The sequence below is a fragment of the Engystomops pustulosus genome, chromosome 1 (assembly GCF_040894005.1).
Source record: "Engystomops pustulosus chromosome 1, aEngPut4.maternal, whole genome shotgun sequence".
Classification (NCBI taxonomy): domain Eukaryota; kingdom Metazoa; phylum Chordata; class Amphibia; order Anura; family Leptodactylidae; genus Engystomops; species Engystomops pustulosus.
This window is the reverse complement of record NC_092411.1, coordinates 116,266,902-116,289,054: the sequence shown is the minus strand read 5'-3', so window position 1 is coordinate 116,289,054 and position 22,153 is coordinate 116,266,902. Positions and strand designations below refer to the sequence as shown.

At 43.2% G+C, this 22,153-nt stretch overlaps 1 protein-coding gene across 4 annotated transcripts in view; it reads left to right on the top strand.

The window, feature by feature from the left end:
- Nucleotides 1–22,153, top strand: part of LOC140132079 (annexin A1-like) — an 85,596-nt gene that overhangs the window by 17,412 nt on the left and 46,031 nt on the right. For 2 of the 4 annotated variants that reach the window (XM_072150948.1, XM_072150946.1), the window contains exons 9-13: nt 6,361–6,454; nt 6,783–6,878; nt 9,442–9,500; nt 11,411–11,533; nt 11,658–11,766. The exons of the other annotated variants lie outside the window; for them this stretch is intronic. In XM_072150948.1, coding sequence (XP_072007049.1) covers nt 6,361–6,454; nt 6,783–6,878; nt 9,442–9,500; nt 11,411–11,533; nt 11,658–11,714 — 429 coding nt within the window. In that variant the 3' untranslated portion in view covers nt 11,715–11,766. Of the gene's footprint in view, nt 1–6,360; nt 6,455–6,782; nt 6,879–9,441; nt 9,501–11,410; nt 11,534–11,657; nt 11,767–22,153 lie in introns of those variants that run through there. 4 annotated transcript variants of the gene reach the window in all.

Genomic DNA, 22,153 nt, shown 5'->3' with positions numbered 1-22,153 from the left:
TTTTGGCGGCCAGAAACAGAGCCAATCACAAGCCAGGAGACTCTGCACTCCACCCAGCATGACGTGGTACCCTTACACGTAGATAGCAGTGGTTGGCTGGCCAGATCAGGTGACCCTGGGATAGACTAGCCGCTGCCCGCGCTGCTCGGATCATTCTCTGTCTGGATGCCGCTAGGGAGAGAGCTGCTGCTGCTCAGGGAAAGCGTTAGGGTGTTCTATTAGCTTACTGTTAGGCAGGAGTGATTCTAAAAGAACCCAACAGCCCTTCTTAGGGCTACAATAACGTTATAATTTTTTTTTTTTTTTATTTGCAGCTAGTACCATATTGTGAGGAATTAGCAGGGGGACTTGCTACCGTTGTGTTTAGCTCTTAGTGACACACATATCCACCTCAAACACCAAAGTGGGAAAATTTATTAGGGGTTTGAGTAGAATTAGGCACAGTCTGCCAGTTTCTTTTTATTTTACGTTTATTTTTTTCATAACTCAGCGTCATCTCATCTGGCATAGTAGTGTGCTGTAATACTTGGCTAGAAAATAGCCATAGGAGAATACAAACGTCTTAATTACGCCTACAGTAGCGTTATATATATTTGATTTCTGGTTGATCTGCTGGTGGCTGTACTTGCTGCAGTGCATCTACTATCAAATTGGGAGCAATTTGGAGTCAGACTTGCGACCACTGTGTTTTAGTGACGCACATATCCATCGCAAAGACCGAAGTGGGAAAATTTATTAGGGCCCGGGGTTGTATTTCAATTAGGCACAGTCTGCCAGTTTCTTTTTATTTTACGTTTATTTTTTTCATAACTCAGCGTCATCTCATCTGGCATAGTAGTGTGCTGTAATACTTGGCTAGAAAATAGCCATAGGAGAATACAAATGTCTTAATTACGCCTACAGTAGCGTTATATATATTTGATTTCTGGTTGATCTGCTGGTGGCTGTACTTGCTGCAGTGCATCTACTATCAAATTGGGAGCAATTTGGAGTCAGACTTGCGACCACTGTGTTTTAGTGACGCACATATCCATCGCAAAGACCGAAGTGGGAAAATTTATTAGGGCCCGGGGTTGTATTTCAATTAGGCACAGTCTGCCAGTTTCTTTTTATTTTACGTTTATTTTTTTCATAACTCAGCGTCATCTCATCTGGCATAGTAGTGTGCTGTAATACTTGGCTAGAAAATAGCCATAGGAGAATACAAACGTCTTAAGCTGGAGCGGAAACGCAAATATAGTGCAACCCACCCGCACGCCCAAGCCCTTAATGTGCACATCTCCAGATTGCTAAGCCTGGAGATGCTGCCCTATAGGCTAGTAGAGACCGAGGCCCTTCGCAGCCTCATGGCGGCGGCCGCCCCTCGGTATTCGGTCCCCAGCCGCCACTACTTTTCCCGATGTGCCGTCCCAGCCCTGCACCAGCACGTGTCAGACAACATAATCCGTGCCCTGACCAACGCCGTTTCTGACAAGGTCCACCTGACCACGGACACGTGGACGAGTGCTGCCGGGCAGGGCCACTATATATCTCTGACGGCACATTGGGTTAACTTGGTGGAGGCTGGGACCGAGTGTGACCCTGCGGCTGGTCATATACTGCCGACGCCGAGGATTGCGGGGCCTACCTCGGTCCAGGTGTTTGAGGCCTACTATGCCTCCTCCTCCTCCCACCCCTCCTCCACCTACTCCTCCGAACGACCATCCGTGGGCATGGCGCCATCAGTCGGTAGCTCTAGGCACAGCAGCAGTGCCGTCGCTAAGCGACAGCAGGCGGTGCTCAAACTGCTGAGCCTAGGAGATAAAAGGCACACCGCCCAAGAACTATTACAGGGCATCACGGCGCAGACTGATCTGTGGCTGGCACCGCTGAACCTGAAGCCAGGCATGGTTGTGTGTGACAACGGCCGTAACCTGGTGGCGGCTCTGCAACTCGGCAGACTGACACATGTGCCATGCCTGGCCCATGTGTTAAATCTGATAGTTCAGCGTTTCCTCAAGACATACCCCAATCTGTCTGATTTGCTCACGAAGGTGCGCCGCATCTGTGCGCATTTCAGGAAGTCCAGCACAGATGCTGCCACTCTCAGGGCAGCGCAGCGCCGCCTCCAACTGCCCGCTCACCGACTGTTGTGCGACGTGCCCACGAGGTGGAATTCAACACTGACCATGTTATCCAGAGTTTACCAGCAGCGCCGAGCGATTGTAGACTGCCAGATGTCAACTTCCACCAGAACTGGTAGTCAGGTCAGTCAGCTTCCTCAAGTCTACAATGAGGAGTGGACGTGGATGTCTGATATCTGTCAGGTGCTGAGTAACTTTGAGGAGTCAACACAGATGGTCAGTGGCGATGCCGCCATCATCAGCCTCACCATCCCGCTGCTTGGCCTGTTGAAAAACTCTCTGGTCAGCATGAAGTCGGAAGCTTTGCGCTCCTCACAAGAGACAGGGGAAGAAGATTCCCTTGTTGATAGCCAAAGCACCCTTAGGTCTGTTTCTCAGCGCATATCGGAGGAGGTGGAGGTGGAGGAGGATGAGGAGGAAGAGGAGGAGAATGTTGGCGAGACACAAGAGGGGACCATTGTTGAGTCCTACACTGTTGAGCGTGTATGGGCAGAAGAAGAGGAGTTGGAGGAGTTGGAGGAGGAGGAAATGGACAGTCAGGCCAGTGAGGGGAGTGAATTCTTACGCATTGGTACTCTGGCGCATATGGCAGATTTCATGCTAGGCTGCCTATCCCGTGACCCTCGCGTTCAAAGAATTTATTCCAGCACCGATTACTGGGTGTTCACTCTCCTGGACCCACGGTACAAGCAAAATCTTTCCACTCTCATCCCTGGAGAGGAAAGGAGTGTGAGAATGCATGAATACCAGCAGGCCCTGGTGCACAAGCTGAAACAGTATTTCCCTTCTGACAGCGCTAGCGGCAGAGTGCGTAGTTCTGCGGGACAAGTAGCGAGGGAGAGTAGGCGAGCAGGCAGCTTGTCCAGCACTGGCAAGGGTACGCTTTACAAGGCTTTTGCCAGCTTTATGTCACCCCAGCAAGACACTGTCACCTGTCCCCAGTCTCGGCAGAGTAGGGCTGATCTTTACAGAAAGATGGTGAGGGAGTACGTAGCTGACCATACCATCGTCCTAAATGATCACACAGCTCCCTACAACTACTGGGTTTCAAAGCTGGACATGTGGCACGAACTGGCGCTCTACGCCTTGGAGGTTCTTGCCTGCCCTGCCGCTAGCGTCTTGTCAGAGCGGGTTTTCAGTGCAGCTGGTGGCATCATCACCGATAAGCGTACACGCCTGTCGACTGACAGCGCTGACAGGCTGACGCTTATCAAGATGAATAAAGCATGGATTTCTCCTAATTTCAAATCTCCAGCAGGTGAAGGAAGCTCAACCTGAATAATTTATCCACTCCTCCTCCTCCTCATTTTCCTCCTTCTCCTCCTCTTTCTACAGTAAAGCAGAGGAAACTGGCTGTTTTTTGACAGGGCCCACTGGCTCTAGGTATAGTACTTTATGCATTTAATTTTTCTGGAGGGCCACCGACACGGTCCTCTGTTTTAAACAATTTTTGGGAGTGCCACATACAGGCACTCAATCTATTCAATTTTTCTGGAGGGCCACCTTTCCGGTCCTCTGTTTTAAACAATTTTTTGGGACTGCCACATACAGGCACTCAATCTATTCCATTTTTCTGGAGGGCCACCTACCTGCTCCTCTGGTTTAAAAACTTTTTTGGACTGCCACATACAGGCAGTCAATCTATTCCATTTTTCTGGAGGGCCACCTACCTGCTCCTCTGGTTTAAAAACTTTTTTGGACTGCCACATACAGGCACTCAATCTATTCCATTTTTCTGGAGGGCCACCTACCTGCTCCTCTGGTTTGAAAAATTTTTTGGACTGCCACATACAGGCACTATCCAAATTGAATTGTCTCCATAGCAGCCTCCACACGTTGTCTCCATTGCTACCTCCAAAAGTCGTCCATATAGCTGCCTCCATACATCGTCCCTTTATCAAACGAGGTTTGTCAGGCCGAAATTTGGGTTGTTTTCATGGATTCCACATCAAAGTTGTTAACTTTGTCGCCACCCTGCTGTGTTATCCACAAAATACACTGGCAAACTTTTACCATTTACGGATATTATTTCAGCGCTTCTTGCGCATCTGTTTACATTCCCCTCACCCGCCATATCCTAAACTTATAAGAACGCTACTACACTTGATCTTATACAAAAGGTTCTTAGAAGTGCTGTTTGGGGAGTAGCCTAGAGACAGGGGCTTGGATTGGCGAAAGCTCGCCTAGCAGCGGAGCGCCAGCTCCATGCGCATCATGCGCTTCTTGCGCATCTGTTTACATTCCCCTCACCCGCCATATCCCAAACTTATAAGAACGCTACTACACTTAACTTGGTGCAGGCTGGGACCGAGTCTGACCCTGGGGCTGGTCATATACTGCCGACGCAGAGGATTGCGGGGCCTACCTCGGTCCAGGTCTCAAAGGCCTACTATACCTCCAAATCCTCCCACCCCTCCTCCACCTCCTCCTCCTCCGAATTACCATCCGTGGGCATGGCGCCATCAGTCGGTAGCTCTAGGCACAGCAGCAGTGCCGTTGCTTAGCGACAGCAGGCGGTGCTCAAACTGCTGAGCCTAGGTGATAAAAGGCACACCGCCCAAGAGCTATTGCAGGGCATTCCACATCAATTTTGTTAACTTTGTCGCCACCCTGCTGTGTAAGCCACAAAATATACTGGAAAACTTTTTTCATTTACGGATATTATTTCAGCGCTTCTTGCGCAGATGTTTACATTCCCCTCACCCGCCATATCCCAAACTTATAAGAACGCTACTACACTTGATCTTATCCGAAAGGTTCTTAGAAGTGCTGTTTGGGGAGTAGCCTAGAGACAGGGGCTTGGATTGGCGAAAGCTCGCCTGGCAGCGGAGCGCCAGCTCCATGCCAAGAACCAACTAACATAGTTTTAACTGCAGCACCTTTAATCTACTACTAGTTCACTGCCTCCATACATCGTCCCCTTATCAAACGAGCTGTGTCAGGCAGAATTTTGGATTGTTTTCATGGCTTCCATGTTAACTTTGTCGCCACCCTGCTGTGTAATCCACAAAATATACTGGCAAACTTTTATCATGTACCAATATTATTTGAGCGCTTCTTGCTCACCTCCTTTGGTTCCTCTCTGCTACCCATTGGTTTGAAGCCTGAGTCCATTTAGGGTATGTCGCCATGCCACTCTCTAGCCTTCCGCTGCTGCCGCTGCCTCTGCATGCCGTCCCCTATAGTGTCAGGGTCAATTATTGGATGTTTTAGATGCTATCTAGCTTCATTCTGTCACTCTGTCATGGCCATGCTGTTGCCCATAATTTTGGCATAATGGTGCATTTAAGCAGCCTCAGAGGCATCCATGCATGCTGCCCCTGCTGTTTCCTGTCCATTTCCGTGGTGTTTCCATCCTTTTCTGAGGTTCCCAGGTGTTTGGCCAAGCTTCCCTGTGCAGAGCCTTGGTCCCCTTGAAAAATGCTCGAGTCTCCCATTGACTTCAATGGGGCTCGTTACTCGAAACGAGCACTCGAGCATCGGGAAAAGTTCGTCTCGAATAACGAGTACCCGAGCATTTTAGTGCTCGCTCATCTCTAGTGATTAACTCTGTATCCACTATATCCTTGTTTTGAATATACATTTGTAATCTATCTTAATGCTCCATTATATTCCTTAGAATTACACTGCCACCTAGAGGTTGAAAAGAAAATATACTACTGTACCTCTTGTAGATTGTGAGTTTTGAGGCGCCTTTTAAAACATCTATAGCAGTGATGGCAAACCTTTTAGACACCGAGTGCCCAAACTTCAACCAAAACCCATGTATTTTTCGCAAAGTGCCAAATGCGACAAATTAAGAAGTAACTTATTACTCCCTGCTATTTCACAGGTTTAAATTGTAATGGCACCCGAGGACACCATAACAGTAGAAAGAAGGAGAAGAAGTTTGGATTATCATTGTAGCTTCCTTCTGGGGTCCTGGGTTGCCTGGGACTGCAAGAGGCCTTGAGTCCTGTCTGGCAAATTCTACCCTGGGGTGATGGCAAGGGTGCCCATAAAGAGGGCTACGAGTGCCACCTCCGGTACCCGTGCCATAGGTTCGCCACCACTGATCTATAGCATTAAATATGGCTCAGTTTTTCTTCGATTTACTCCTATAAAAGTGTTTAAATTGCTCAAAAATAGTGGGTGAAGAAGGCGCAAATCAAAGAAAACCTCTTTCTTGCAAGGATACATTAGGAACACTGCAACAAGCACATATTAAAATGATGTCTTGTATTTGTATTTATTCTAGGGCCTTTATGAAGCGGGAGAAAAGAGAAAAGGAACTGATGCTTCTGTGTTTATCTCCATCCTCACGACACGCAGTTTTCCCCACCTCCAGAAAGGTCAGTTTAATAAGCTAAAAGAATATCTACTACGACTTACGTATCCCTGTCAAATATGCTAAAGATTACATCCAGTATCATAATCAGTAAGGTGTGAAGTACATACAATATCTAAGGCAGAATAGCCATTTTATAAACCTGCCGCACATTGGGATTACAATGTATTGCCATATTGGCAAACTATTTACTCTTTCAAATCTGCAGACACTGTGATTCCTCTTTATGTTTTGAAGACTGCATATACAACTCATTTGTTAGGGAGCTATTCAATATTTTTCTAAAAACAATGTATTTTCCTTCATAAATAATGAAAATGCTTACATTGCAGTATTTCAAAAATACAAGAAATATAGCCAGCATGATGTGAGCAAGGCATTGGACCTGGAAATGAAAGGAGACATTGAAAAGTGCCTTACAACCATTGGTATGTATATAGGATTTTCTTCTCTGACCAAGTAAAAGAGATCAATTGCAAGTGCAGTCCTACTTTCATGTCCTGTAGTTTGTTAGGATGTAGGCAGTACACATCAATGTGTAGTTAGGTCAGTGCAAAGATCATTGCTATGGTTAGATTAATATGATTAATAATAATTTTTATATAACACCATCATATTCCATATTGCTTTACAAATCATACTGGACATGCACAAACAAAATAAGACATTACAGAGTACAAACATCCACATGAAAGAATAAGAGCGAGGGCCCTGCTTGCGAGAGCTTACAGCCCATAGAGCCCTGTTAACCAACTGCCACCTTTCTTTTGGCTAAAAATTGTTTCCATCACATCCTCATAAAATCAACTTTGCTATCTTGCCTGGTATTAGCGAATCAGCTTGGCTCGCTTGGCCAAGTTCAGCACCTCTTCCCCATGCCTCCTTCTCACCATTCAGCACTCTTTGTCATGTGACCAGGGAGGTGTCATCTTATGTCTTTTACCCACTAACATTTGCAAATCGAGGGGGGATCAATAATCGGGCCTCCTTCAAACAAACCTTTTTTGAATGTGAGATGGCCAGCTATCACATGTAACTATGTATTTGTATGGCTTCACACACATGGCCATTGTTTCATCACGTGCTGATCAAAATCAACATGATAAACCAGGGACACTTTACTCATTGATCCAGGCACCACGACTGGATCTTCTTTATTTCTTATCTATGGCCTCCTGAAGTGTTACTAGAGCGCTCCATGCTGCAGCTTCACAGACTGTCTCCCCCTACCCTTCTTTTCCCTCAGCACTCCCCCCTCTTATTGATGTAATCTCACTGCAGCAAAGGAAGTTTTAGCACACAGTGATAGGGGAGAAATGCTCTTGCACACTGTAACAGCCTATGAATCTGAAGTATAGAGGAGTTCTGGTAAACACCCCAAGGTAGCCGTATGGCTCATTAGCATAATTTTAAAGATTGAATAAGGCCATGGATAACAAATATCAAATATTACAAAAAGATTAGTCATGGCGCCTGGATTTATGAGTGAGTGTACCTGGTTTATCATGATTGATTTTGATGGTAGATTTCCTTTAAAGCATCTTCATAAAACAAAAAGACAAGAACAGGAAAGAGTCAAGTTGTGATAAAAAATATATTTTTACAGATCGCTTTACTATTTCCGTGTTAATTTCGTTCACACCCAAGCTGTAATGACAGATTTTTGCCAAATTTTGTCCCCTACTTAAGGACACCCGACTTACAGACAACCCATAGTTACATACAGACCCCTCTGACCTCTGGTGTAGCTCTCTGGATGATTTACTATAGTCCCAGATTGCAATGATCAGCTGTAATGTGTTTGTAATGAAGCTTTATTGATAATCCTTGGTCCCATTACAGCAAAAAATGTTTAAACACCAATTGTCACTGGGGCCAAAAAATGTTTTGTCTGGATCTGCAATTATAAAATATACAGTTTCGACTTACATACAAATTCAACTTAAGAACAAACCTCCGGACCCTATCTTGTACATAACCCGGGGGCTGCCTGTATTACAAAAAATGTTAGGAATGTTATAGCAAAAAAAAAATACAATATGCATCCCAGTGTTTAAGGTGTTTTGAAGCTTAGTAATATTGATTTGTTAGCCATATAACAGGTCATAAATATCAGATCAAAATATCACTGATATTTGCTGCCACCAGTGCCAACACATTGAATAGAGCAGGAAGCACAGCTCTATTCTCCGTGTAATGGCTGAGCTGTGAAATGGTTACTCAGGCTGGCCTCTACCCAGGGAATGTAGCTGCGTTTCCGTCTCTGTTCTGTTTGATTCCAGCACATGAAGTAGCCAAAATCAGCTAAATGGTAGGGGTACAGAGTATCATCCCCTCACCAGTTTGACACTTAGTACCTTTCTCATGGATAGGTCATTAATTTCATTAAGCTGGGCAATTAAGGTTAAAACTCCAAAAATAATAACACCAAGAATGCCATTTTTAGCTGATGAGTTTCTAATAGCCTCGGTAATAAAGAGTTTAAAAACACCTTTGTCAGCATTCTGAATTGTTTTAGTACTTTATAAAAGTATATTAAACATTATCTGAGTCGCAGGGGTGCTTTCTCTCCAACTGACATAGGCAGAGTGAGCAGAGGAGAGGCGAAATGAATTGAGGATATAGGGGCTCAGGCCGTTGGAGCTGTCCTCCTCGTGACTCACTGGACGTTGCTCGTAGGGAGCCAGGTAACGTCTAATATATTTTTATAAAGTAGTGAAATTATTCAGAATTCTGACAAAGGCATTTTGAAATTCATCATTGCAGATGCTATTGGAACTTGTCACCAGCTATACCTGGTGACACTTTTGCTTTAAGGAATGCAATTCTAATTAAACCAATTTGTCATAAAATCCCCAAATTATAGATAAAGCCTTGAAAGGCAGCAATACACATTATTCCCACCCTCAACAGACAGATTGTAAATATGAGTTAACAAACTATAATGAACCATTAATTGTATAATTTATTTCTCTTCCCTTCTTTTCTCAGTTAAGTGTGCTGCAAGTAGATCTGCTTACTTCGCTGAAAAGCTTTACCTATCAATGAAGGTACATATAATACACATGTTTGATGTCCAGACTTGACATTTTCAAGTCAAGAAATACAATGTAATCCACAACATTTTGAATTAATTACTGTGAAAATCTTGGCATTATAGATGTTTTGGCGATCAAAGACAAACAGATGTGTTTTTAATTAACCTGCAAAGAATTTGGCATAATAAGCTAAATGAAATATTGTGAATACATTGGTGCATCTTTAATGTCCAAAGTGCAGAATTAGACTACAGTAGACAGTCTTGGCCTACCTGCACATGAACAGTTGTTTTTCACAGGCCGCAAACAACCGTCCACATTGTGTATTGAGTGAGTTTTCTCTGCTCATGTACCAATGAAATTAGAAAAAGACTGCCGAACCGCAAACTTGTCCAGGGATATGACCTGCTCCATAATTTGCAGCCCGGGCATTCAGCTCCCACACAGAGCCACGGAAAGTAGGGCCACGTGTATGACCTGTGGGACCTATGCTGCTGAAACAATGGCCAGCACATGTCTATGAAAGCACATTTCTGTGCATGAGTCCTTAAAATGCATCAGATATGGTGGTAAATCTGTCACATTTTTACACTGTCCAATCTTAATTTTCACCATTTATTAGTGAACTTACTTAAAGGGGTTTTCCCACGAAAGAAAATTCTCACATCAATCCCCTAAGTGATGTCAACACAATAAATATCATTTTAACCCCTTACTTTACAATTTTACTCAGTTTTATTGCTGTTTTAGCTCTCACCACTTTTCTGGCTGCTCAGTGCAAAATCCCAGAGTGTGGGCGGGGCCTCACTAAGCAGACACATTATTGCCAATCTAGTTCTGTGGGGGACAGCATGGTTAGATTATCCGGGTATAAGGTATATATACACTTTCATCTGGTTTCTGACATTTTCTATGTGCCAGTGTGTTAGTACATAGAGATGAGACAGATCAGAGATGATGAGATGTCTATTGCACACACAACTCTACTACATTTCACAGATCATGAGACACAACTCTGCTACATCTCACTCCCCATTTCCCCGGATCACTCATCTCCTTGTAGCTTGTAGTTGGCAGATCCTCTCTCTCTGCTCACCATGAGCTGACAGGCTGTGAATGAGTGAGAGTCTGTGAGCTTCGGGCAGGGGGTGTGGCTACAGTACACACAGCAGAGACAGCCAGAAACTCGGCTCCATAATCTCAACCAAGATGGTGCCCGAGGCTAAGTGAGAAGTTACTTGGTCATGTCTGGGGGAAACTGAAATTGTGTACAGCAGGACTGATAGTGACAGGTTGGAATTATATCTGTAAAATGCTGCATTTTTGTTAATAACAGTGAATTAGAGAATGTGTTATTTTGTTTTCCTGAGTACATATGAGAAACTTGTCTTCGTGGGAATACCCCTTTAAAACCAGAAAAATCCACCTACATTTTTGCACCTTTATTCGCACACAGCGTCACATTATTTTCTGCTGTCACATCTCTTTCTTCAGAAGCCATGTGGTTTTTGGCATAGAATACTCCAATTTTGTGCTGCCATCGCATATACCATAACGTCAGCAGCTTGCTGACATCATAGTGTCTGCCGAGGACGGACCCGAAGACGGAGCTGGAGGTTCAGAATACAGAAGAGGACCTGGTGTTGGTGGTGGTGGTGGGAAGGGTTGGTGCGTCGGAAAGGTGAGTATAGAGGGTTTTTTTCATAGACTCCAGTATAAGCTGAGTAAGGGCTTTTCAGCACATTTTTTATGCTGCAAAACTCGGCTTCTACTCGAGTGTATATGGTACTGCCTTAACAACCTGTATTTTTAGGATAAAGTGTTGCCATAATTTCATATTTATCTGCTATAAATAAATACTATTGATAGTCTGCTCTTTCACTGTTTGTTATCTCATAGCAAATTTCTTTAACTGTATACAGGGCTCTGGGACTAGAGACAATGATTTGATTCGAGTTATGGTTTCCCGTTCAGAAGTCGACATGAATGAAATTAAGGCTCATTACAAGAACATGTATGGAAAAACTCTGCAGCAGGCAATTTTGGTAAGTATATAACTGCACAAAAATCGCAAGGGGGATTGGGTAATAAACCATCAAGTACCAAATTACCCTTTTAATTCCCTTTTGTGCCAGTTTTATGCTGTAATAATTATTTGTTTGTTTTCAGGATGACACAAAAGGAGACTATGAAACGATTTTGGTGGCTCTTTGTGAAAATAACTAAGAAAAATATAACTAATTGCTTCAGAGATTAAAATAAAGTACAAACTAGTTGACTTCAATGATTTATTTCCTCCCCTTCTCCCAAAAGCCATAACTTTATTTTTCATTTTACATGAATGTGTTGGGGCTTGTTTTCTGAGAAACAATTTGGACTTTGTATTAAATGACACCATTCAATTTAACAAAGCTAGAAAACTATTCCAATGAAGTGAAATTGAAACCAGTGCCATTTTCTACAGCTCTATAGATGAATGGATTGGTCAAAATTCGGGTTTGACAGGTTTGTCTGAATTTTGTAATACAATTGGGTTCAGTATACAGACCTTGGGTCCAACTTTGACCCAAACATGACCCCTATTGAAGTCAATTTAGGACCCGGAGTTAAACAACCAAAAATGACTGTGAAATGCGTGTAGTAAGAACATGGTGGGAATAGCAGGTCGGTTGCCACACCCACAATGGGCTAGGAAAAGTACTTAAAATAATAACATAATCATTAAAACAAAAAGAATTAAAAAAAATGTTACAGTGGTTAAAGGCACTCTGGGTGTCAGACTCAGTTATTCTCTCTGCGGTCAAAGAAGCAATGGGAAAACCTCAAACTTTTCCTCTCCCTGTGGTAACAGGCACTCTGGTTGTTCAAACCCAGTTATTTAGATTTACATTTAAGTGAAAATGGAAAAACCCTTCCTCTCATTGCTTTTAAAATTCTGGTAATATGGATAATCAAAATTTCAAGTTCAAATTTCCACTTTCTTTATTTACGGAACATGAAGTGGAAGTTCCAGATTTCAGGAATGCAGAATTCAAAATTATAGTTTCAGAAAGCTGAAACTTATTTAGACACTGGCAAAACCAATTTTGCATGGGGTACTTGCCTTGTTCATCTTAATGAACATGAAAGGAAGCCTGACATCAGAAATTGCCTAATAAACCACTACCGGTATGTTGTCAACCAGGTGAGGAGCTTCTACATATTAGGATTTCCATACCTCAGGACACACCATTTACTATAATTGATGGCCCCATGTTCAGTGACATCATTGATCTAATCTCCTGAAGTTTGGGGCATGATATCTAGTGGCAATGTCTAGTGTTAAGAACAATCTGTCCTTAGTGGGAGGTGTCTCCTCCTCCTCTGCATCTCCCCGGCAATACCACAGTGACAGGGTGTGAACAGTGAAACCAGTGCAAACACACAGCACTCTCTGTAAGAAGCAGTTTCCGCAGGGCTGTATAGTTGGCCAAAAACCTGTGCACAATCAAGTTGAGCAAATGCGCAATACATGGGACTTACGTCAACCTGGCTTGGCCCGAAACGGCTACAATGTTCTGGCCATTGTTGCACAATACATTGCTAGGCTTGAGGTTTTGTTGCAGCAAACACTTATCTATCTGCTCCTGGATTCCAGTCCACATCTCACAGACTTTGTGTTGTCTTTCACCCACACAGATGAGTTTTAGCACAATCTGCTCCAATTTCCCAATTGCTTTGCTAAAAGTGGTGATATGAGTTCTGCACAAACTGAATGAGAAAGCAGAGTAGGAGGAGTCGGCAACTGGAGGCACAGGGTGAAGTCCAGTGGGTGGCCTGGGTGGGAGCAAAATGTGAGCCAGAATACCTCTTGCCTCGTGACCCACAACCACTAATTTAATCCAGTGGTCGGTTAAGGAGATGCAACATTCCCGTCCATGCTCATGGTGAACATACCCCTTGACATTTTATTAGTAAAGCACTGGCTTCCCTTCACTAATAAAATGTCCAGCATTGGCCTCCCTATACTAATAAAATGCCTAGTGAATATTATGTGTATAAAATGCTGTTGGCCATTTTATTAGTGCATGGAGGCCACTGCTGTGCATGCTATTAGTGCAGGGAGGCCGCTGCTGGGCATGTTATCAGTGAAGGGAGGCCACTGCTGCGCATGTTATTAGTAAGGGAGGCCACTTCTGGGCATGACGTGTTTATATGGGATGGACCCTCACTTTATTTTAAAACAACTTAGACAAGAGAAAGACATGGTGTAAGTCACTTGAATAAAACAATCAGAGGGGGAGTCAGGTGACATGCTGGGGGTGGGATTCACCAATACCCCAATCCACAGCTGCCTGACATTATCCCCTGTGTGCTTCACCACGGTACCCGCCTCTGGCTGATTTTCCATTAACAGACCCTTGAGGCTTTTCACTTCCATAGCACAGCCTGTTTACCACCATGAGGTTTAACATCCTCTATAAGTAAAATTAGTCCACCAATAACTTGCCTGCACCTTCATCTGACTCCTCCACCGCCACAAAAGAGGCCATTTGACACCTTAAATGGACTCGGCCGCAACCAAACCACAACATCCTATCCATAGGAATGCAATAGGGAAACTAAGAAAGTGTTGAGAAAACTATCAACACAACCCACTTGGACCAACTAGGGGCATTGTGGGACTCCAAACTTGTACAGATGCTCTACTAAAATGTGTCTGACAATATAGTGAAACAGGATCCCGCACAACCATGATGTTTATATAAATGCTTGGTGAGCTAAATATATTTTTAAAGGAGTAAGAACTAGACATCCAAAACCTATACATTTATTAACCTTCTCCTCCCCACCCTGTGGGGATATCTCTTATTGTATTTCCAGTAACATTTCTGTGTCTGCATGCAGGCCTATGTATTACAGTACAGTATATTGCAAAACATGCATTGTCCTTATTCTAAACCACCAGAAATACTGTACCTAGTATCTAGAGAACCACTAGTCATACTTCAACTTCAACATATGTACTATGTACCATTACTATTGACAGAACAGACATGAAGAGCATAGATAAAGAAGACGAAAGTTTCAGATCAAACCTAGCTCCACAAGCTGCAAACCTTCTGCCAAGTGGTGAAAAATTAGGTGTGACCCCCAAACCATCTTTCCAGGGACTGCCCATTAGAGAAGTAAATATATGTCTCCACATATATACAATGCACGTGCATGTTAAAAAACCAACACTCTAGTGATATACTAGCCGCCTACCTCTTAGCTAGTGGCATAACCAGGTGTGGTTAACGAAACCAAAACCATCTTTTCAGGAACGGTATCCTTAGAGCAGTATATATGTCTCCACATACAATCCACTAGCCGCCAACCTCCTAGCTGGTGGCGTTACCATGTGTGGCTCACAAAAACATCTTCTCAGGGACTGCTCCTTAGAGAAGTGTATACAGGGTCAGACTGGCCCGCCGGAGGACTGGGGTATCCACTGGTGGGTACTGACACCGGGAGCTATCGGCGTGTCCACTATCTCCATCTGTGGACCATGGCAGAGTTAATAATAGCACTCAATGTGGCCGCTGGATACGGCTGCTCGAGAGCTATACATGCATTTAGCACAGCCAAATTGTAATGAAATCGGCATCTCTAACATTGCGTTCTAACCCAGATGTCATCTGCGCTGCGTGTTGACATCATGACACAGCTGCACATCCTGTTCCAGTCCGTTGCGCCTCCTACTGCAGAGAGAAGTCCTTAACAGGTAAGTGTTTGTTTTTCTTTTACAGCCGAAGGTGGATGGAGAGGAGTATGTAGAACAAAAATGGAGCAGTGCACTAAAGATAAAATGAGGAGGGGACATATTTTTAACATAAGTTGCGGCTGTATATATAAAATGATGGGGGCTTATATGAAATGGAAAAAGGGGTCATCATGTATAAAATGAAAGGAGTGGGAGGCTGCATATAAAATAAAAGAAAGGGCTGTGTATATGAATTTAAATAAGGAGGGGGGGCTGTATATATAATGAAAGGAGGAGGAGATGTATATAAAAAGGGGGAGTGTATGTGAATTTTTAATAATTGTGAGGTACATCATTTACATTCAGGGTGTAGTTACACGGCGCAGACATTGTATTTAGAAACCAATGCAAACGCTCTGATGCAGGGCGCAGCCTCATCACATATGTGTGAAATGCATGCAATCACTAAAAAACACCTGTTATTTTGCATTGTTTACATGCTTGTTACCGATTGCATGTATTTTGACTTTTACAGGACTCTTTTCACTTTCAGTGAGTTTCTGTTTTTTACTCCCTCATTCCAAAAGCAATAACTTTTTTTTATCATTACCGTATATACTCGATAGGGAAAACCTATTGACTTGAGGATAAGCCAAGGGTGTAGTATACAGCCGGCCAGCCCCCAGTAGTATACAGCCAGCCCCCATGTAGTATACAGCCTGCCACCATGTAGCATGCAGCCTGCCCCCATGTAGCATACAGCCTACTCCCATGAAGTATACAGCCTGCCCCCATGTAGTATACAGCCTGCCCGCAGTAGTATACAGCCTGCCCCCATGTAGCATACAGCCTGCCCCCATGTAGTATATAGCATGCCCCCATACAGTATACAGCCAGCCCCCGTGTGACATGACACGGGGAGCCGCCGGGAGCCGCGACGGGGATTGGGAGCTGCCGGGAGCCTCGGTGAACATCGGGGATACCGGAGGGTGAATATTACGTTTTTTTTTTTTTAATTGACTCCTGTATAAGCCGAGGGGAGGTTTTTCAGCACATTTTTTTTGCTGAAAAACTTGGCTTATATACGAGTATATACTGTTTGTTTACATAGATGTATAAGGGCTTGTTATTTGCAGGACAATTTGTATTTTTTAGGCACTATTTAATATCCCATACAGTGTACTGGAAAAAAATTTGCAGTATTTTCTTGCGGACTCAAAGATTTTTTATTCTCTTTCATTTTTTACTCCAAATAACACTTCATCATTATTTTTGGGGTTGAAAGGATCACAGGGATACCAAATTTATATAGGTTTTATTAGGTTTTAGTAGGGCTCACCTACAAGGATTCATTATTATACATTGTGTAGTTTTATTACTTTATTGTTCTGCGAGCGTACCACTTGACTCCTGGCAGAGCATGCTTCATGACGGGCATCTGATATTTTCCCCAATTATCTGGTGGTACCCCGTACCTGTCTCCCTTCTAGAAACAGGAGTGGCTTATCATCAATGTTTACCCTGTCACCACACAGCGGTCCAATTGCCTTGGTCTATGCGTAATCTGGGCGGTCCTAGTGACGCGTCAGATTCACAATCACATGACTGGTGGTGGGTCTCCGCCCCTGGCCCGGCCATAGGCCGCAACATCTCTGATGCTGCGGGACGTATCCAATGTGAGAGCCTGTCTGATACGGCTCGTTGCATTGGCTGTTAGCCACCCTGTGAGCTCACAGGTGGGTGGGGTATCGGGTTTAAATACCCAGCGAGCGTTGCAGCTGATATCAATGCGGGGACACGCTGTGTGAATGTGTTCAATCTAAATGACAATTTATCTGATCCCTGATGAGTGTTGTCAGGAAATGCGTAGGATCATAGTATCTTGAGGAGTGCTTGCTGAGGATTTAGGGTAATAGACAGCTTATAGTAGGTTAGCAGCTGTTACCAGTCCATTGTGGCTCCAGTCTAGCTGACTAGCTAACCCTGATCCTACATTTCACTAGCAGATAGCCTCCAATTCATCTCATCCCTCTCCCAGTGGAGGGTTTGAACCCTTCTATAGACCTGGGGTGGGATTTGACATTTATAAAATCTCACATGCAAGAGGTTTTGGCCGGATAATATATGCATCAGATAGCCTTTGATCAATAGAAAAGCTTTTATCATCCACCAGCCTAATAACCCTTGCAATATCTATTCTGATCTCAGTCTAGTCTACCCTAGACGAGTGCTAAGAACTGGGGCCAGTATTAACGCTTTTAATACACATGAATTCGGTGTAGGGTTACTACACATCAATCACATTAATGTATTGATTTTAGACTTCTGAATTAAAAGTTATATTTTATTTGATACTCTCTACTTCCCCTTTGTCAGTGATGCTTTAGTAGATTTAAAAAAATGAATATCATTTGTACAAAAAAAAAATATTTGCCATTTTGTCAAATTCTGAGGCCAATAACTTTTTCACACTTTGGTGTAAGACCTATGTTTCTTGTGCTGGAGTATTCATTTAGATCAATTTGGGACCTATATGACTGTTTGATCACTTTTAATATAACTGTTTGATCACTTTTTATTCATGGATGGAAAAATGTTGAAAAAGTGGCGATTCCGTTACGGTGTTCACGGCAGGGAATAATAATTTTTAATAACTTTTACTGTTTTTATTTAAAAAAAATTTTTAAAACAATTTTTTCTGTTATTTCAGACCCTCTGAACCTTTTTGAGGGTAAAATCTATCTACTTATCTATCGCAAGTGCCAATAAGGCAGTTTAAACTGAAAATATAGGTTTAAGTATAGAAACAAAATAACACCGCTTAACCCCTTAATGACCGCCATATCAGGATTCTACGGCGGTCATTAAGGGTACTTCTTCTGACGCAACCCTTTTCACGGCGGCGTGTCAGAACAAGATTTCGGTACACTGGGACTAGCTGGTGCTGGTGTCGGGCTGTGATATCACGGCCCAGGCCCGGCACTAACACCCGGAATCGGAAAAACTCGTGGATCGGACCCCCCCGGTGTGCTTACGGGAGGAATCCCTATCCCTCCTGCCGCTGCTCCCGGGTCTGGCGAGTGACCCGAGGCTTCCTGCTCCTCTTCTTGTCGGGTTCTGCCTTCCTGGTAGGACCTGGCTGTAAGTAACTGAGCGTGCACATTACACTGTATACTGCAATACAAGTGTATTGCAGTGTAAAGGCTTGAACAAGCGATCGGATGAAAATGTAAGGATGGAAAATGTAAAAAAAAGTAAAAAAAAAAAAAGATTAAATCGTTTTATAATAATAATTAAATAAAATAAAAGTCCCATAATCTCCCCAGTTACACATATAATGCAAATAAAGTATATAAAAAACACAAAAACGTACATATTTGGTATGACCGCATGCGTATTAACCTGTACAATAAATCTAAATCAATATTGAATACGCTCGGTGAACGACGAAAAAAAAACACGAAAAACTTCCCGTAATATACAATTTTTCATCAAACACCATCACAAAAAATGTTCTAAAAAGTGATCAAAAAAGCTTTGTTCCCTAAATATGATACGATTGAATAGAACAACTCTTTTTGCAATGAATAAGCCCTCAACCAGATCTGAGAACAGAAAAAGTTATGGCCCTGAAAAGTTGTCAATAGTAAAAGCAATGCGATTTTCTCCAATATTGGTTTTGCTCAGTAAAAATGAGCAAAGATAAAAAAAAAACTATATAAATGAAGTATCACCGTAATCGGAGTGAATAAAGATAAAATATTATTATTTTTTTTTTTTTAACTGTAAATTTTTATTGAAAGATTTTTTTTTTTTAATAACATAGAATAAAACACAGTATAAAACAGCGGGTAATGCATGCATTGCTTGATAAGTCATACATTTTTCTGCATTTACAGTGTACAAAGCAGTAAATAAGAGGTATATGCACATTCAAGTAAAAGAGCTTTCGGGTGGAAGACATGCTTATAGTGCGATGCAATGTAAATCTGCCTTTACCCCTTAAACTAAATAAAGCTTTAACATTATACCAATAATGCCAATATGCCTCCAATATTCCCTTAATTGCAATAATGCTACAACACCCACTTCAAAGGATGAGTAACCGGGATAGCACACTAGACAACACACCACACACACTAGGTAAGGTAGGATCTGTGATGGGGAGGGGGGAGAGCCGCATTATTAGTGATTCAAAGGTGATGTATCATTCACACCCGGGGAGGACCCACCGCATTTACAAATCATTGAGTACACAAAAGGAATTCCAAGGTTCCCATACCTTCTGGTAGGCGTCAATTGTATTATTGAGGGAGGCCGTTAGTTTTTCTAGGGAGCACATCTCTTTCAATCGAGCGAATAGTTCGGATTCTGCCGGGGGCGTACTCTGCTTCCAAGCCCTTGCTATCAAGCATTTGGAAGCTGTGCAGAGACTTAAGAAGAAACTAGAAAGATGTTTTCTCAGATTGCGTGGGGGGACATTGAGAAGATACTGCATAGGGTCTAACGGGACGACATCACCAAACAGCTCCCCAGTGAGAGCTTCTATTCGTCGCCAGAATGGGATAATAATTGGGCATGTCCAGAAGATATGGAACAATGTGCCTACCTCAGTCTGACACCTCCAACAGGCATCCGGAACCATTGGATTCAGCCTATGTAGCAGCGCTGGAGTATGGTACCAGTGCATTAGTACCTTGTACTGAGATTCTTTGTAAGTGGTACAAATGGACGACTTGGCTGTTCTGCTCCATATAATTTGCCAAGTCTCTATCGAGATTTTTTTGTTGAGATACCCCTCCCATTTTGTCATATATTTATGTGTTAGCGGGGCATCTCCTGGTGGGGTGCATAATATTTGATATATTCTAGAGATCGTCCCTTTTACTGATGTACCTAACTTGCATAGTTGTTCAAATTCAGTAGGTTTAGAAACCTTAGTAGATCCAAATAAACTAGTTATATAATGCTTCACCTGGAGGTAGTGGTACCACTCATCCTTATGGAGGGACCGCTCACTTAACAGATAAGTAAAGGGCCTTAGTTCCAGTGTAAGTGGGTCCACCATATCTGCCAGATGAAATACTCCTGCCCTGGTCCATCTCTGGACCATATTTGTCGTCAAGCTGTCAGGGATGTCCGGATTATAGAGGACTGACATCAATGGCGGGCTACTGGAGGATAAGTTAAAGCGCTTTTTACAGACCTGCCAAACCGCTAGTGTAAATGCTATGGGACCTAATAAAGACTGTGTAGGGAGAGACGAATTTGAACCCCACAAGTATGAGTTCGGGTGTACCGGTGCCATCCACAGCTTCTCAATCTCGACCCATTTAGTATAGGCCGCTGAGGTCACCCAGTACGGTAGGTATCGCAATTGAGCAGCCCAATAGTAGTGGGCTATGTCCGGTACTGCTAGTCCTCCCCGGGCTTTGGGGGCGAGCATGACTGATTTTGGCATTCTATGCCTCCTGTTGTCCCATATAAAGTTAAAAACTGCTCCTTGTAGGGCCTTGAGCTCCGCCTGTAGAATTTTCAGAGGCAACGTCTGGAAATAATATAGTAGCTTTGGTAGCCAAGACATTTTTATTGCTGCCACTCGACCAAGCAGGGAAATATGGTGTCCCCTCCATCTAGTTAGCATTGCCTTCAATTCCTTAAAGAGGGGTGGGTAGTTAGCATTATATAGAGAGGAGTATGATGCTGTTATTTGTACCCCAAGATACTTGACAGAGTTCGTCTTCCATTGATACTTAAAGTTCTGCTGTAGTAACAATAATTCCGTAGTCGGAATATTCAATGGGAGGGCTTCCGTCTTCGAGGTGTTTACCTTATACCCAGCATAGCGCCCATATTCCTGCAGAACAGTATGCTGATTTGGGAGAGGGATATGGGGGGACCTTAATGTGAGCAATATGTCGTCTGCAAAAAGTGACACTTTAAATTCTTTGTCCCTTACTAATACTCCCTTAATATCTGGATGCAGTCGGATTTTGGCCTCTAAGGGCTCAATACACAGGGCAAATATGAGGGGAGAGAGGGGGCAGCCCTGTCTGGTTCCGTTCCGGATAGGGAGAGGGCCTGACATAGCGTGAGGGAAACGCACTACTGCCGTAGGGAAATTGTAGAGTCCTTGAATAGCCGCCAGGAACCTTCCTGTTATACTATATGCCTCCAAGGTTGCGAACATAAAAGACCAATCAAGGCGATCAAAGGCCTTCTCCGCATCCAGGCTAAGGAGCAACGCTGATTTTGATTCCAGGTTGACTACATCTATAAGGTCAATTGCCCTTCTAGTGTTGTCCGACCCCTGCATCCAAGGTATAAAACCCACTTGGTCTTTATTAATCAAGGAGGGGAGCAGGTTATTGAGCCTATTAGCCAGGATGCGGGTGAAGATCTTCAAATCTGAATTTAAGAGGGCAATGGGTCTGTAATTGCAGCAGGCTGTTATGTCCTTACCAGGTTTGGGTATAAGGGATATAAAGGATGATAACATATCCCTATGTAGGCATGTCCCTTCCATAAAGGAGTTAAATAGGGGAAGCATATGTGGAGCTAAGTCGTCAATGAAGACTTTATAATATAGGTAGGTAAACCCATCCGGGCCCGGGGATTTTCCCGAAAAGATAAAATATTATTTTTACGTTACGGTGAGCTGGGGAAACAAAGTGCTTAAAATCCCAAATAAAAATTGATGATTTTGTTTGCACCCCCCTTGAAATAGTTAATAAAATCTCATGAATAAGCTATAGACCCCCAAAATGAGTTATCTATGCATTGTATTTCATCCCGTAAAAAATAAGCCCTCCTATGTTTGCATTACCAAAAAAAAAAAAATTTATAGGTAGTACAATGTGACAATACAAATCTGCTGTGAATGGCGCCTCCATTCATTCTACACTCGGCCATGCGCCCATACAGAAGTTTACCATCACAT